At 53.3% G+C, this 15,834-nt stretch overlaps 1 protein-coding gene across 4 annotated transcripts in view; it reads left to right on the top strand.

The window, feature by feature from the left end:
- The window catches only part of GGA3 (golgi associated, gamma adaptin ear containing, ARF binding protein 3), a 25,167-nt gene extending 9,333 nt beyond the window's left edge, over window positions 1-15,834 (top strand). Inside the window, exons 1-17 of one of the 4 annotated variants that reach the window (XM_016932926.4) lie at window positions 3,427-3,595; window positions 5,618-5,702; window positions 5,830-5,905; window positions 7,703-7,801; window positions 8,850-8,973; window positions 9,254-9,357; window positions 9,509-9,589; window positions 9,947-10,084; window positions 10,724-10,805; window positions 10,904-11,020; window positions 11,363-11,608; window positions 12,007-12,077; window positions 12,312-12,631; window positions 12,846-13,042; window positions 13,336-13,505; window positions 13,656-13,766; window positions 14,029-15,834. In XM_016932926.4, the coding sequence (XP_016788415.2) occupies window positions 7,718-7,801; window positions 8,850-8,973; window positions 9,254-9,357; window positions 9,509-9,589; window positions 9,947-10,084; window positions 10,724-10,805; window positions 10,904-11,020; window positions 11,363-11,608; window positions 12,007-12,077; window positions 12,312-12,631; window positions 12,846-13,042; window positions 13,336-13,505; window positions 13,656-13,766; window positions 14,029-14,139 (1,956 nt within the window). In that variant the 5' untranslated portion in view covers window positions 3,427-3,595; window positions 5,618-5,702; window positions 5,830-5,905; window positions 7,703-7,717 and the 3' untranslated portion in view covers window positions 14,140-15,834. Of the gene's footprint in view, window positions 1-3,426; window positions 3,596-5,617; window positions 5,703-5,829; window positions 5,906-7,702; window positions 7,802-8,849; window positions 8,974-9,253; window positions 9,358-9,508; window positions 9,590-9,946; window positions 10,085-10,723; window positions 10,806-10,903; window positions 11,021-11,362; window positions 11,609-12,006; window positions 12,078-12,311; window positions 12,632-12,845; window positions 13,043-13,335; window positions 13,506-13,655; window positions 13,767-14,028 lie in introns of those variants that run through there. The other 3 variants (XM_016932924.4, XM_063799249.1, XM_016932925.4) reach the window with 3 other exon arrangements.

Raw genomic sequence — 15,834 nt, 5'->3', positions numbered from 1 at the left:
AGTGACTTAATAGACCATATGCAGTGGCTCATTCCTGTGGTCCCAGCTACTCAGGAGGCTGAGGTGGGAGCATCGCCTGAGCCCAGGAGTTGGAGGCTACAGTGAGCCATGATCGCCTACTGCAGCCCGGGGCAATAGAGTGAGACCCCCATCTCTAAAAAAAGAACAAGCACACGCCCGTGGGTGGTCCCAGCTACTCAGGAGGTTGAGGTGGGAGGATCACTTGAGCCTGGGAGGCAGAGACTGCAATGAGCTGTAAGAGCCACTGCACTCCAACCTGGGTGACAGAGTGAGACCCCGTCTCAAACAACAAAAAAGGAAAAAAAAAAAAAAAGAAAGATGCCAGGCACTGGGACTCACACCTGTAATCCTAGCACCTTGGGAGTTAAAGGCAGGCAGATTGCTTGAGCCTAGGAGTTCAAGACCAGCCTGAGCAACATGGCAAAATTCTGTCTCTACCAAAAGTACAAAAAATTAGCTAGGTGTGATTTGAGTGTCTGTGGTCTCAGCTAGGCTGAGGTAGAAGAATCATCTGAGCCTGGGAAGTTGAGGCTACAGTGAAGCCATGATCGCACCACTGCACTCTTGCCTGAGTGACAGAGTGAGACCCTGTCTCAAAAAAGAAAAAAAAAAAAAAGGAAGAAGAAAAAGAAATGGGGAAGTCAGGAAAAAGAAGTGATCCTTTTTTTTTTTTTTTTTTTTTGAGGAGTCTCACTCTAGTCGCCCAGGCTAGAATGCAGTGGCACAATCTCAGCTCATTGCAACCTCTGCCACCTGGGTTAAAGCGATTCTCCTGCCTCAGCCTCCCAAGTAGCTGGGATTACAGGCGCCTGCCACTTCGCCTGGCTAATTTTTGTAGTTTTAGTAGAGACAGGGTTTCACTATCTTAGCCAGGCTGGTCTTGAACTCCTGACCTCGCGATCCACCCACCTCAGCCTCTCAAAATACTGGGATTGCGGGTGTGAGCCACCGTGCCTGGGCCATACATTTGTTTTTACACTCATTTCTGTACCAAATTAGCCCAATTATCTACTGTCTTGTTTTTTGAACTGATTTTTTTTTTTTTTTCATGTATTGAACCAGGAGAGCACAGCCTCCTTGAGGGTAAAATCTGTGTCTGGAACTTTTTCTGTAGTCCCTCCAGGGTCTGGCATGCTGACATGCTGTTTACTTCATTGTCTGCGGGTGCTTAACAAAGACTTGGTGATTGACTAAGTTTGTGTTTCCATTCAGGACCCTAGTGAAGGTTGACCTTTATTCCCTTTCCAGCCCAAGTTCTTGCTTCTGCTTGTTTGTAAGTCATTTGTTACGTAGATTTTTCTTTTTGGAGATGGAGCCTCACTCTGTGGCCCAGGCTGGAGTGCAATGGCCTGATCTCAGCTCACTGCAGCCTCTGCCTCCTGGGTTCAAGTGGTTCTCCTGCCTTAGCCTCCTGAGTAGCTGGGATCACAGGTGCGCGGAACCATGCCCAGCTAATTTTGTATTTTTAGTAGAGATGGGGTTTCACCATGTTGGTCAGGCTGGTCTCGAACTCCTAACCGCACTCAGGTGATCTGCCTGCCTCGGCCTCCCAAAGTGCTGGGATTACAGGCGTGAGCCACCGTGCCCAGACCATATGTATATAATTTTTTTTTTTTTTTTTTTTTTTTTTTTTTTTTTTTTTTGGAGATGGAGTCTCACTCTGTTGCCCAGGCTGGAGTGCAGTGGTACAATCATGGCTCACTGCAACCTCTGCCTCCTGGGTTCAAGCAGTTCTCCAGCCTCAGCTTTCAAGTAGCTGAGATTACAGGTGTGTGCTACCGTGCCTAGCTAATTTTAGTATTTTTAGTAGAGACAGGATTTCACCATGTTGAACAGGCTGGTCTTGAACTCCTGACCTCAAATGATCCACCTGCCTTGGCCTCCCAAAGTGCTGAGATTACGGGCGTGAGCCACCGCATCCAGCCTGCTATGTAGATCTTGTTTTCTCTGGAATGTTTGAGCCGTGCTGGAATGGGGTACCCAATGCTGCTGTTTCCATCCCCACATGACGTTTTAAGTCCCATGAGAGTAGGCTAGCGATGGAGTGAAGCTGAAAAATGAAAGCAGGAAATCCAGAGACACAGAAACAGATGAGGCTTTCAACAGAGACTCGAAAATAGACAGAAACCATGAGTCAGAGCAGAGCCCGGAGGGGCGGTTCGGGAAGGCAAGGTCTATAGGGGAAGCTCGGGTGTCACCTCTATGCCAGGTGAAGGAAATGTTGAGTGGGTGGGAGGCTGTGTGCATCTGCTGGGGAGGCAGTAGGCAGATGGAAAGATCAAGTCACCCAGTATTATCCCCAGAGGTTCCTTCCCGTTCCTGTGGGCGGGTGAGCTCTGCTTTCTGAGCTGCCCAGAGAGCTGGAGGAGATAGACATGGAACTGACCATTGCAGAAACTAGGGCTTTTTGTGCCCGTGAGTAGGCAAAGAGCTCCCTGTGGATTTGCCATAAAAAGGTCTATCAAGGTGGAAGAAAGTGAGATTCTAGAGAAATTAATACAAGTGAAAAGTGGGCAGGAGTGTTCTTGGAAGTAGAAATGCTGTTGGAAGTCTAATAGACTTGGGAAGAAGATAACGTATGGTGAATACCAGTTGCTTCGGGGGTTGGGGGGATCCCCAAGTACTTCTGAGTACTCTGTACTCAGAAGATGCTTTTCCCCGTGCAAAAAGTGAAAGTGAGTGGGCCAGTTTTTCTTCTGTCACAAGGTGTATGACTGTTCCCAAAATAATAGCCCTGGGGGATGGGGATTGCTTCTCAGACCATTCAATTTTTGTACCCTGCAGACTTTTGGTGTTATGTGAGAACTTTAAGCACCTGATAGGAATTAGTAACAGAGCTATGCTAATGCCTGAGGAAGTTTCAGACAATTGGTGGGAGAGACTTGGCATTTGGAATGTGATAGCTGGTAGGCTACCATACAGTAATGCAGGATTGCCAGACATTTCTTTCCAAATGGCTACCCTTGATTACATTTAACTCCCCTCCTTTCAAGCTCCAGATTTTGAAGGACCTGTTAATTCTCTTTCAAGATTGAAGACAGACACCTTCTTTTCTTCTAAAGAGGAACCTAGGCGGGGTGCGGTGGCTCCCACCTGTAATCCCAGCACTTTGGGAGGCCCAGGCTGGTCTTGACCTCCTTACCTGAGGTCAGGAGGCCTGGCCACCATGGCGAAACCCCATCTCTACTAAAAATACAAAAAGTAGCCAGGCATAGTGGCGCATGCCTATAATCCCAGCTACTCGGGAGGCTGAGGCAGGAGAATAGCTCGAACCTGGGAGGTGGAGGTTGCAGTGAGCCTAGATCGCGCCACTGCACTCCAGCCTGGGTGACACAGCGAGACTCAATATCAAAATAAATAAATAAATAAATATGAACCTAAACCATCAGAATCTTCCCCTTGCAGCCACAACAGAAACACTGCCGGGGAGGCCGAGCCCCGACCTGGGAAGCAGGGTGATACACTGGGTGCCACGGGCCTTCCCTCTGCCTGGCAGCTGTCGCTACTCAGATCCCTGCAGCCCTGTTGCCAGTGAAGGAGCTGGAGTCTCTGTTATGATGTGTTCATCCAGCTGGTGAGGTTTTTTTTTTTGTTTGTTTTTGTTTTTAGACAGAGTTTTCACTTGTTGCCCAGGCTGGAGTGCAATGGCACGATCTCGGCTCAAGGCAACCTCTGCCTCCCGGGTTCAAGCGATTCTCCTGCCTCAGCCTCCTGAGTAGCTGGGACTACAGGCATGTGCCACCACGCCCAGCTAATTGTGTATTTTTAGTAGTGATGGGGTTTCTCCATGTTGGTCAGGCTGGTCTTGAACTCCTGACCTCAGGTAATCCGCCTGCCTCGGCCTCCCAAAGTGTTGGGATTACAGGCGTGAGCCACTGCACCCGGCCCAGCTGGTGATTTTTTTTTTTTTTTTTTTTTTTTTTTTGAGACGGAGTCTCGCTGTCGCCCAGGCTGGAATGCAGTGGTGAGATCTCAGCTCACTGCAGACTCCGCCCCCCGGGTTCGCGCCATTCTCCTGCCTCAGCCTACCGAGTAGCTGGGACTACAGGCGCCCGCCACCTTGCCCAGCTAACTTTTTGTATTTTTAGTAGAGAGGGGGTTTCACCATGTTAACCAGGATGGTCTCGATCTCCTGACCTTGTGATCCGCCCGCCTCAGCCTCCCAAAGTGCTGAGATTACAGGCGTGAGCCACCACGCCCGGCCCCGTAGCTGGTGATTTTTAAAGTTAACAAAATACAATTATGAGAAATCAGAATTCAGAAAGTAATGACAGAGAGGGCCTTGTCGGGAGGGGCTCTGACACCCTGCTTTGGGCCCTCATAGAGATCTGGGGAGGGAGCAGGAGTGTTTTAAGGGGTGTGCGTCTTCAGCCTTCCATTTGTCTTCGGAACCCAAAGCCCTAAATTTAGCAAACAGCTGGAGAGTGCTTTCTGAAGAGGGAGGCTCTGGATCTGAATCAGAGATGGGAACCCATGTAACCACCCTCAGCTGGGCTCTTCAGTGTAATCACAGGTTTGGGAAGGTAACTGAGGAGAGCCCATGCCAAATATCAGAACTTTGCATTTGGTGCCTGGATTTTAAATCCCAAGGGCCCTCTGAGAACTCTAGTACTTGTGTTTGTGCTTGAACATGGAAGGCCATTAGAGCCTGGGGGTGCTAGATAGTCAAGCTGCAATCCCAGGCAAGTTGCACGGTGACCAGGGCTTAGTAGGGGCTAAGTAAATGTTGTTGGCTTGACAATGATGAGCATTATGTGCAATTTCAAAAACACTTAAAGCATTATGGAAGGCTAGGTCTGGAAAAACCTTTTGACAGGTATGTGGAAAATATTCGCTGGGCGCGGTGACTCACGCCTGTAATCCCAGCACTTTGGGAGGCCAAGGCGGGCCGATCACCTGAGGTCGGGAGTTTGAGACCAGCCTGACCAACATGGAGAAACCCCGTCTCTGCCAAAAATACAAAATTAGTTGGGCATGGTGGTATGCACCTGTAGTCCCAGCTACTTGGGAGGCTGAGGCAGGAGAATCACTTGAACCCAGGAGGCAGAGGCTGCAGTGAGCCGAGATCGTGCCACTGTACTACAGCCTGGGCAACAAGAGCGAGACTCCATGTCAAAAAAAAAAAAAATTTTGTGGTTATAAATATGTATTTTTTTATCTAGTTCAATCTGATTTCAGTTTCCCCAAAAACCCTTCTTGGCCATCTCCACTTGCTCAACACTGAGCTCATTTTTAATAGCTGGAGTTCCCTTTATTATCTTTACATGTTTCATGTAGGCATTTTTTGGGGAATATTTTAATTATTTGTGTTTGTCCTTTTGACCTTGATTCCACTCTAAGCTTCACGAGACAGAATTTGTTTTCTCTTTTATTTGTGACTTTCAAAATACTGGACAGAAAGCAGTATTTGTATTTGCTCTCCGACTGAACTTTTTTTTTTTTCTGTCTCCTTGCTACTGACTGTTCTACTGAGGCTTCTCTATTAGAGAGTAAAGTTGAAAGCAAACTCTTAGTGCCTAAAACTTGCGAAGAAAACCTTCCATTGCATCCTCATTGCTCTTCCTAACACTTGTCCTCTTCTTTGTTGTGTTGCAAGATAAAGCCACCAATCCTTCCAACCGCCAGGAGGACTGGGAATACATAATTGGCTTCTGTGATCAGATCAACAAGGAGCTGGAAGGGTGAGTCTCAGCACTGTGGGGGCAGCTGAGAGGGAGCAGACTGGGAAGGGGAACAACCATGGCCAAGGAGGGCCAGCCAGGTAGCCCCAGGCTTAGTGCACTGGAGTGTGTTCTGCTTGTCCCCCAGGCCACAGATCGCCGTCCGACTGCTGGCCCACAAGATCCAGTCCCCACAGGAATGGGAGGCACTCCAGGCCCTGACGGTAGGTCCTTCACTCTCCGGAGGTGGAAACCGCAGCCCTTCACCTGCCCACGCCATTCCTCATGTCCCCATAGCGGTTCTCAGGGCTCATGCCAAAAGCCAACAGAAAGTCCTTGATACAGACTAGATAGATCTCGAATCTGTTCAGCCAGCTGTTCCACAAATGTGTGTGCATTGTGCCAGGCCCTGAGGCCTCAGAGGTGACTGCAGTGCCATCCGTGCCAGCACGGCCACATGGTTAGTGTGTGAGGCAGAGGGGCTAAGGAAAGCAGCCCAGAGTCAGGGCCCTGAGCCCCATGTGGCGCAAGAGAAGGCTTGGTGAAGAGATGCTGACAGGGCTGTGTTGATAGTTCAGAGCTGGCCAGCTGAAGAAAAGAGGGGTCGGTCCAGTTCATTCTGTAGTTAAACAATGCCAGTCACTAGCGAAGGTGTCGCACTGATGGCTGAGGCCCCTAGGGCAGATCCTGGTGTCTGTTCAGACTGAGGGAATTTAAGGTGTGGAATGGTGCCTGGCCCTCAGTGCCTCCACATGCTCCGAAAACAAAGAGCAGCCGAGATCTGAGGAATCCGGGGCTCTAGCCTGACTGCATTCAGGTCCTGGAAAGAGAAAAGAGGAAATATCATCTGGTTCACATGCACCCCTCAGTCATATTTGCTGTAGAACGAATTCCTTAAAACAGTGATTCTCAGCGGGGCACGGTGGCTTGTACCTATAGTCCCAGCACTCTGTGGGGCCTAGGCCGGGAGGATCGCTTAAGGGAATTGAAGACCAGCCTGGGCAGCGTAGTGAGACATTGTCTCTACAAAAAACAAAAAAATTAGCCGGGCACGGTGGCACACACCTGTGGTCCCAGCTCCTCGGGAGGCTGAGGTTGAAGGATGGCTTGAGCCTGGGAAGTTGAGGCGAAAGTGAGTGGTGATCACACCATTGCACTCTAGCCTGACCAACATAGCGAGATTCTGTGTCCAAAAAAAAAAAAAAAAAAAAACGTAACAAAACCCAGGGATTCTCAACAGGGCCCTCCAGGGAACATTTGGCAGTGTCTGGAAACATTTTTAGTTGTCACACATCGGGGTGGGGGTCCTCCTGGCATCAAGTAGGCAGAGGCCAGGGATTGCTGCTCGACACCCTATAAAGTGCAGAGTGGCCCCCCACAACGAAGAATGACCAGCCCAAAATGTCAGCCAGGCCTCACCTGAGAAACCTTGCTTTAAAATGCAGAAGCCAAGAAAGAGAGCCTGGACAGTGCACTCCCCCTTAGAAACCGCAGTGCCAGGGACCGCAGGCAGCACAGGAAAGCCAAAGCGTGAGTTAGGGAGATAAGCGGAGGGAGGAGAAATATCCTGTCATCTTTCTCACAGATAATAGGATTTAAACATCCCTCCCATTCCCTGCACGATTGTTGGTGAGCTTGTGGAAAAAACCCGGGACACCGAGTCAGAGAAACTTTGTCCCTGGACCTCACCTCCCTCATTGTAAAACACGAGGCCAGAATCTTTAAGGAAGGCACCTTCCAGGACTGGCATCCAGGCCTTCTTGGGGTCGGGGTCTCGGGGTTTCTTGCTTTAGTCCCTGCCCAGCTTCCCCAGCAGAGGTTTGCAGTTGGAGGGACATGGTCTGTGAGTGATCTCGTTGCTTAATTACACTGTCCCCAGGCAGTGCACACCGCTTTTCGTGATGAGCTCCTTCCTGTGGGCGTGTTTATTCAGTACTCTCTGGGTGCCAGGGATCTTGCCAGTGCCAGGTTCCAGCCCCGAGCGCGCCCTCACTGAGCGCCTCTCCTCTGTGCGGCTACAGGTGCTGGAGGCATGCATGAAGAACTGTGGGAGGAGATTTCATAACGAAGTGGGGAAGTTCCGCTTTTTGAATGAGTTAATCAAAGTCGTCTCTCCAAAGGTCAGTCAGCGACAGATTCCTCGCTTTTAGGGACTTCTTTTGTGTTCATTCCCATCTCCCATCATACTGGCTTTCACTGCCCATCCAACATCTCCAGGGAGCTGAGATTATTTGTGTCTTGTCCTTAGAGAGCTAGGCCCCGGAGGTAACGGGATGACCAAACAGGCCACAGGGACTGGCAGCTTTTTCTGCAGCGCCCTCAGCCCAAATCTGACAGGTGATGTGGTAGTGGCTGTGTGTTTGTCCAGGGTGAGGGCCCATGTAGTGTGGGACTCTAGGCGCCTGGCACATGGCAGTTGTGGGTTTTGTGGGTTTTCTTGGCCTGTATCACGTGGATACGGGGAGCTGGCCTCCGTCATTGCTCCGATGCTCAGCTGGCCGTGTTCTGTTGCACGCTGGTGTGGCGCAGCTCTGGGCCCCCACTTAAAGCAGAGGGAATACTTTTCCATGCTAAAGACATTCTCATGAACACCCCCAAGATAAAATGCAGTTGTGTTTCTGGCAACTTGTGCGTGAAAATGCACTTTCCTCAGAACTCAAAATATCCACCCAACCATGGCCTGCACCACATGGGCATCAGGGTCACAAGGAAGCCTGTCTGTCTTGATGACCCCAAGGTAGTAAGGAAAGGGAGAGAGCAGGGGTGAGCACCGAGGGCGTGGTCTCTGGTGTCAGACTCAGGTTTCCATCCGGCCCTTACACCCTGGGCAAGTTAGATGATCCCAGGCGGCAAATGGGGACGCCACCCCTACTGACGTGGCTGCTGTGCAGATGAGTAAGGTCATGAATACACTTACAGGACACTTCCTGGACAGGAGGTGATGACCTCCTGGCCCCCTGCCTATCCACAGACTGTATCCAGATGGACACAGCCACACCACAGGGAGTCCTTCCCCTCCCCACGCTGTCTCACACACACTTGGACACCTGCAGATTTTGAGTAGGACCATAGCTGCCGAGCAGCCACGCCATTGCTGTGGAGGGAGCCTTACACTTTCTCTGCCTCCGAACTGCACTTACTAGGTCCTCATTTTCTTTTGCCATGTAGTACCTGGGGGACAGGGTGTCTGAGAAAGTGAAGACCAAGGTTATTGAGCTGCTGTACAGCTGGACCATGGCCCTGCCAGAAGAAGCAAAGATCAAAGACGCCTACCACATGCTGAAGAGACAGGGTACGTGTCTGCCTGCCCGCAGCCTCCAGGCAGCCCTCGAAGGCTGGCCCAGGCAAGGAGAGAAGGGAAGGTTTGGGATCCCCAGAGTCCCTCCTGAAGAGAACAGCATTTGTCCCCAGGCAAGGCTGAGTCGGAGTTGGATGGGATAAGGTGTAGCAGCCTGCCTTCCACCCTGCTACCCTTTGCAGGTCTTGATCACAGGGACGTGGCCCTTGGTGTATGAGGAGGGGTGACAAGGCAACCACAGCCTGAGTGCACGTGCTGCCATGTCCCCTTTCAGGCATAGTGCAGTCTGACCCACCAATTCCTGTGGATAGGACGCTGATCCCCTCTCCACCACCTCGTCCCAAAAACCCTGTTTTTGATGATGAGGAGAAGTCCAAGGTAAAGGACACCCTGGGCCTGGGATTTTCTCATACGAGAGTGGGTGGCAGCAGGGGAATGTGGTTTGCACTGTGCTGCGGGGAGCCTCTGGGGTTTCCCTGGGGTACGGGTGCTGCCTCTTCCCTTCACCTCTGATTTCCTCCTCTCTCAGCTTTTAGCCAAGCTGCTGAAAAGCAAAAACCCAGATGACCTGCAGGAGGCCAACAAGCTCATCAAGTCCATGGTGAAGGAAGTGAGTGGGCCCCGGTCCTTCAGGCACGGGGTGGAGGAGCCCATGGCCACACAGCAGAAGCCGCTTTGCCCTGGACACGGGCCTGTTTTGTTCTCCCCTGCTGCCAGCTGCCCTACCTGTGCCCCGGTGGCTGAGAGTGGGAGGAGGAGCACAATAGCTTCCGCGGGAGCACGGAAGAGAGGAGTGGGTTGGGAGCAGTGTTGTGAAAGCAGAAGTATAGACTGGGCCCCAGGCACCCCACACTGAAAGGAGCTTCCGAGCCTCTGTACTTGTGTTGTAGGGTAAGGTGTGACCTGGCGGAAGTGGAAAGACAGTCAAGTGACGCTCTCTTTCTCTTGAACTTCTTCACTGGGGCAGGACGAGGCACGGATCCAGAAGGTGACCAAGCGTCTGCACACGTTAGAGGAAGTTAACAACAACGTGAGACTGCTCAGTGAGATGCTGCTTCATTATAGCCAGGAGGACTCTTCGGACGGGGACAGAGAGCTGATGAAGGTGGGACCGCCGACGGCAAAGGCTGCCTCCCAGGGCTGCGCTGTCCTCCAGGAGCTCAGCCAGCATTTGCTGAGCACGTGCCTTGTCAGAGACACGGGCTGTGCACTTGGCAGTGTATTCATGACCTTACTCATCTGCACAGCAGCCATGTCAGTAGAGGGTGGCGTCCCCATTTGCCTCCTAGGATCAGCTGACTTGTCCAGGGTGTAAGGGCCAGATGGAAACCTGAGTCTGACTCCAGAGACCACACCCTCGGTGCTCACCCCTGCTCTCTTCCTTTCCTTACTACCTTGGGGACATCAAGACAGAGAGGCTTCCTTGTAACCCTGATGCCCATGTGGTGCAGGCCATGGTTGGGTGGATATTTTGAGTTCTGAGGAACATGCCAGCCTGGAAGGCAGGAGGGGACTGACTTCCCCTGACCCATCCTGGTGACTGCTACCTAGACAAACATCCTGGGTGATGTGGTGTGGTGGTGGTGGCTGGTGGCAAGAAGATGTGCGCTGTGATCCCAGCTTTGCTGGTAATTGACCGTGGCAATTGGCATATCCCGGTCATTTTCTGGGCATGAACCCTGAATGAATCAGATGATCTCTAAGGGCCTTTGTGGTTTGATTTTTATGTCCGAGTCTCTTTCAGGAGCTGTTTGATCAGTGTGAGAACAAGAGGCGGACTTTATTTAAACTCGCCAGTGAGACTGAGGACAATGATAACAGTTTGGGTGAGTGAAAGAGCGACGGTCAGGGATAAGCCAGGCGTTTGGATATGTGGGTGGGAACTGTCACAACAGGAGTGAGTAGTCTCTCTTTCCTGCTCCAGGGGACATCCTGCAGGCCAGTGACAACCTCTCCCGGGTCATCAACTCTTACAAAACAATTATTGAAGGGCAGGTCATCAATGGCGAGGTGGCTACCTTAACCCTGCCTGACTCGGAAGGTGAGATGCTCTGGTCCCCAACTCTAGGCTCCTCCAGACCAGCCTCAGGCCCCTACCATGAAGCTGCGGGTGTAGGCTGGCCAGCGTGGTGGTGTTGCACAAGGCCCAAGGGAGTTCTTTGCCATTCCAAGCAATCCTCCGGCTTCCCGGAGGCCTGGAGATGTGGGTAGGAATTTCCCCACCTGCTTTCTCGGGCTTGCTTTGCAGCATCCCCTGGCAGAGATGCCATTGGATTAGGCCAGAGGCTGTAGCAGTGACCTCTGTGCCTAGGGTGCTGCCTCCTGCCACACAGCCACTAGAAGACCCCTAATTATTCCTGTTCTGCTCTGTTGACCCATCCAGGAAACAGTCAGTGCAGTAACCAAGGCACGCTCATCGACCTTGCGGAGCTGGACACGACAAACAGTTTGTCCTCCGTGTTGGCCCCAGCACCCACTCCACCCTCCTCAGGCATCCCAATCCTCCCTCCACCACCCCAGGCCTCAGGACCTCCACGGAGCCGCTCCTCTAGCCAGGCCGAGGCCACCCTGGGGCCCAGCAGCACAAGCAACGCCCTCTCCTGGCTGGACGAGGAGCTGCTCTGCTTGGGTGCGGCCCACGGGGGCGTCAGGGGCATCCCCTGACAGGGCTCTGGGAGGAAGGGTGTGTGGAATTAGGAGCCCTGAGCGGGGCCCCAGTGTGACTGTTGGGGTGGGCAAAGAACCCTGAGTTGAAGGTACTCAGTGAAGTTCAGCGACCCTGAGGGCCCCAGGGCCATCCTCCCGGTGAACTCTGCCTCCTGCCCTGCACCCCGCCCCGCAGGCCCCCCGCTTCTGCATCGTGGACTGGAGGGCTCCATTCCCCTCTGGAGGCTGCCTGCAGAACAGCTTCTCCCTGCGCCTTCACCCATTGATGTCACTTGTCACCTGACCCCTCCTCAGGCAAGGCGGGGCTAGGGCTGCCTAGCTTACAGCCTTTTCTCATCCTGTTTTCTTCTCTATTGTCAGGCCTCGCCGACCCAGCCCCTAATGTTCCTCCCAAAGAGTCAGCTGGGAACAGCCAGTGGCACCTGCTCCAGGTAGGGGCACAGGATCGGTGACAGCACTACTGTGCCAAGGACCTCCACTTTCCAGCGTCATGTCTCCTGGGCTGCAGTTAGCTGTCCTTCCCCTCCAGAGCGTGCCAGCTGCAGCGGGGAACAATGAGTGCCTCCGGGGCTGTCTTCCATGCAGTCCTTGGAGGGCTGCGCCCCGTTCCAGCGGCAGGCCCTCCCCACCCACCCCCGGCTCACCACCCTTTCTGTTGCTCATAGAGGGAACAGTCCGACCTGGACTTCTTCAGCCCCAGGCCGGGGACCGCTGCCTGTGGCGCCTCCAACGCTCCTCTGCTCCAGCCCTCAGCCCCCTCCTCAAGCAGCTCCCAAGCTCCACTGCCGCCTCCCTTCCCAGCTCCTGTGGTCCCAGCCAGTGTTCCTGCCCCCAGTGCGGGCTCCTTCTTGTTTTCTACTGGAATGGCCCCAGCCTTGGCCCCAAAAGTTGAGCCCGCAGTCCCTGGGCACCATGGCTTGGCATTGGGCGACAGCGCGCTGCACCACCTGGATGCCCTTGATCAGCTTCTAGAAGAGGCCAAAGTGTAATGAGTGGGAGATGTGGGGTTGCTGAGGGTTGGGCCTGAATGTGTCAGAACCAGAGCTAACTTTGAAGGGGTGGGGGTGCCTTGTAGTTCCATCAGTCAGGCTGGAAGGCAAGGGGTGGGCCTGGGTAAGAGCATGGTCAGGGGCCTTGGGTGAGAGTCCTACAGCCCTGGCTGGCTCTCTGACGTGCTTTCCATCCTTCCCACCTCCCAGGACCTCGGGCTTGGTGAAACCCACTACCTCCCCTCTCATCCCCACCACCACCCCAGCCAGGCCCCTCCTGCCCTTCTCCACGGGGCCCGGCAGCCCGCTCTTCCAGCCACTGAGTTTCCAGTCCCAGGGCAGCCCCCCGAAAGGGCCTGAGCTCTCCCTGGCCAGCATCCACGTGCCCCTGGAATCGATCAAGCCTAGTAGGTGTTGGAGGATTGAGGTGGGTGGGGCGGTGGGGCCTACAGCCACGGAGCTGTAGGACATGCGACAGGGATGGATCCAGGCACTCTTTGCAGGGGGTCCCTTAAAGCCAGGCAGGCCTACCTGCCTGCATTCTCAGTCTTAAGCTCCTCACTGAGCGCCTCTCCCAGATTCCGTTAGGAAACACTGGACTCATCATGACCACGGAGTAGCCCTTTTCTCCTCACCGCCGGGGCTCTGTTGGGTGTCTCTGGTGCTGCTCCTCCCACACTCACATGTCACGTTCTTACAGGCAGTGCCCTTCCTGTGACAGCCTACGATAAAAACGGCTTCCGCATCCTCTTCCACTTTGCCAAGGAGTGTCCCCCAGGACGACCTGACGTGCTGGTGGTGGTGGTGTCCATGCTGAACACGGCTCCCTTACCTGTCAAGAGCATCGTGCTGCAGGCTGCAGTGCCCAAGGTACCAGTGTCTCCCTGGGGCCAAAACGGCTTTATCTTGACCCTGTCGTGTAGAGGCCTTTGCAGCCAGCAGGTGGCAGTGTGTGTGTGCACTGCAGGTTCCATCTGGGGCACCTACCAGTTCTCTTCAAAGGAGTTTCTCTCTCTTTAGTCAATGAAAGTGAAGTTGCAGCCACCTTCTGGGACAGAACTCTCTCCATTTAGCCCCATCCAGCCACCTGCAGCCATCACCCAGGTCATGTTGCTGGCCAATCCACTGAAGGTGAGCAGCAAAGAACCCAGGGGTCCCAGCCTGAGGCCCCAGCTGCCCCAGATTAGGACGTCAGGCCCACCACCTCCCAGCTGGAAGTGTTTTGACTGTAGGATTGACACATCCCTTTGCTGCCTTAGGTTAAGTATCTGAGCATGGTTGGGGGTTGCGGGGAAAAGGGACCATTCCTCTAGCACAGAGAGGGTAGCAGAATAGAGGGCGTCCTGCCGAGGGGCCACCCGGGCTGGATCTCACTTGCTGCCCTCTGTCACAGGAGAAGGTGCGGCTTCGGTATAAGCTGACCTTCGCCCTGGGGGAGCAGCTGAGCACAGAGGTGGGCGAGGTGGACCAGTTCCCTCCTGTGGAACAGTGGGGGAACCTATGACCCCAGAGGACGCTGTGATCTCCACCTTGAAGCCAGGCAGGCTGCCCTGAGACGAGGAGGGCTCTGGTCCCGTCACTCTCCATGCCCTGACAACAGTGCTTGTAGCTTTGATGTGGAACAGGGGCCCTGGGCATTTCTGCTGAGAACCAAACTGCTGCTGTGATAACCTCTCCTTTGGCCCCTAAAAGGACCTGTTTTTATCTACCTATGTGACTTGAAGTGGCCATATGCTGTCAGGGGTGGGGAGTGGCCCCTGACTTCACTGCTGTCCCAGGAACATGGACCCCCAGGCTTGGCGTAGGTGTTTGCTTCCTTCTACTGGCATTCACTGAAGCCACTGGGGTGGGGGGTGGGAGTCTCTAAAGAGAGACTGTCATGGGTCATTCCCCACAAGAGCCACATCCTCACACCTGACAGATGCACGGCCCAAGGGGCTGCAGCCCTGTTGCAATTCCATGCTTCCCCCGCCAACCAGCTCCTGCTGCCATCCCCAGGGAGGTGGCCCAGGAAGGTGCCTGGCCCAGAATAAGGAACTGGCATACTGCAAAGTCCCCAGCCCTGCCTCTGGTGTACAGCATCATCCTGGAATGGCCACGGAGTGATGAGTTGTGTGCTTGTCCCTGGCAGTGGCAGGCTGTGTCCTATGGACATCTTGGCAGGACATGGAATTTGGCCTCATGACAGGCCCAACTAGGGATAGGAAGGAAAATGAAGAGAGCCAGTATTTCCCCTTCTCCAGAAGCAGGTACTCAGCTTTCTGGGAAAAGTGTGCCTCCAGCCGTGGGGACAGGCCATCCTACTGACTACCTCTTGCTTGGCATGAAATAAACTGCTATCCTCCCCTTGGAATCTACCGCCACTCTACATCCTACTGCTTTGGCCTCCCTCTCCTCTCACCAGATGGCATGTGGTGTGGCACCTGTGGCTGGACACAGGAGGCCTCAGGATCACAAATGTTACACTAGACTTATGTCCTAATGTGCTGCCCAGAAACCTCAACTGTTCCCCAGCTACTGAGGGGCACTGTCAGCGAGATGTTGGGTCTGGAGGTGATGAGATCGGGCCACACTTGAGCTGAGTCACCAGACCCTATTGCTTCAACAGTGCTTGGCCCCCGCCAGCTTGTCCCAGCCACTCTAGCTGCTGGATGTGATCCTGGGACATGTACTCCAAGCCTCCGTCACAAAAAAAAAAAAAACACACACACACACACAAAAACACCAGCTGCCATAGACACGGGGGAAGCTTGCGGAGCCCAGGTGAACAAGCTCAGCAATCGGACATCTCTGGGGAAAGGAAGGTGGCACAGACCACATTCCCTGGTTCCTCCCTGCCCCTTGCCAGGCTTCCTTATTCCATACTATGGAAGAGGTCATATCCCTTCCCTGCCCCTCGCTGTCTTTAGCAAGCAGGTTTCACTGCTTCAATAGAAGAGGACAAGTCAAAAGTGAATCATTTTTCACTACTTAAGGAATAAATCCAAGAGCTTTCCAGAGACTGGCTGCTGCAGCCCTGGGAATGTCTATGGAATTACTATGTGGAAATGGAACTTTGTGTTATGCTCTAGACATTACAGTTATTTGAGTGTTACTCGTTACTATTGAGGTCAATGCTTCGTGGCAAATGGCTGTACTGGATATACCAACTCTGCTGCCCTTGTTTTGCTGCATGTTAAATAAAACCATTTTCACTGTA

This window comes from Pan troglodytes, chromosome 19 (assembly GCF_028858775.2).
Source record: "Pan troglodytes isolate AG18354 chromosome 19, NHGRI_mPanTro3-v2.0_pri, whole genome shotgun sequence".
NCBI lineage: Eukaryota > Metazoa > Chordata > Mammalia > Primates > Hominidae > Pan > Pan troglodytes.
This window is presented reverse-complemented; position numbering and strand designations above follow the sequence as displayed.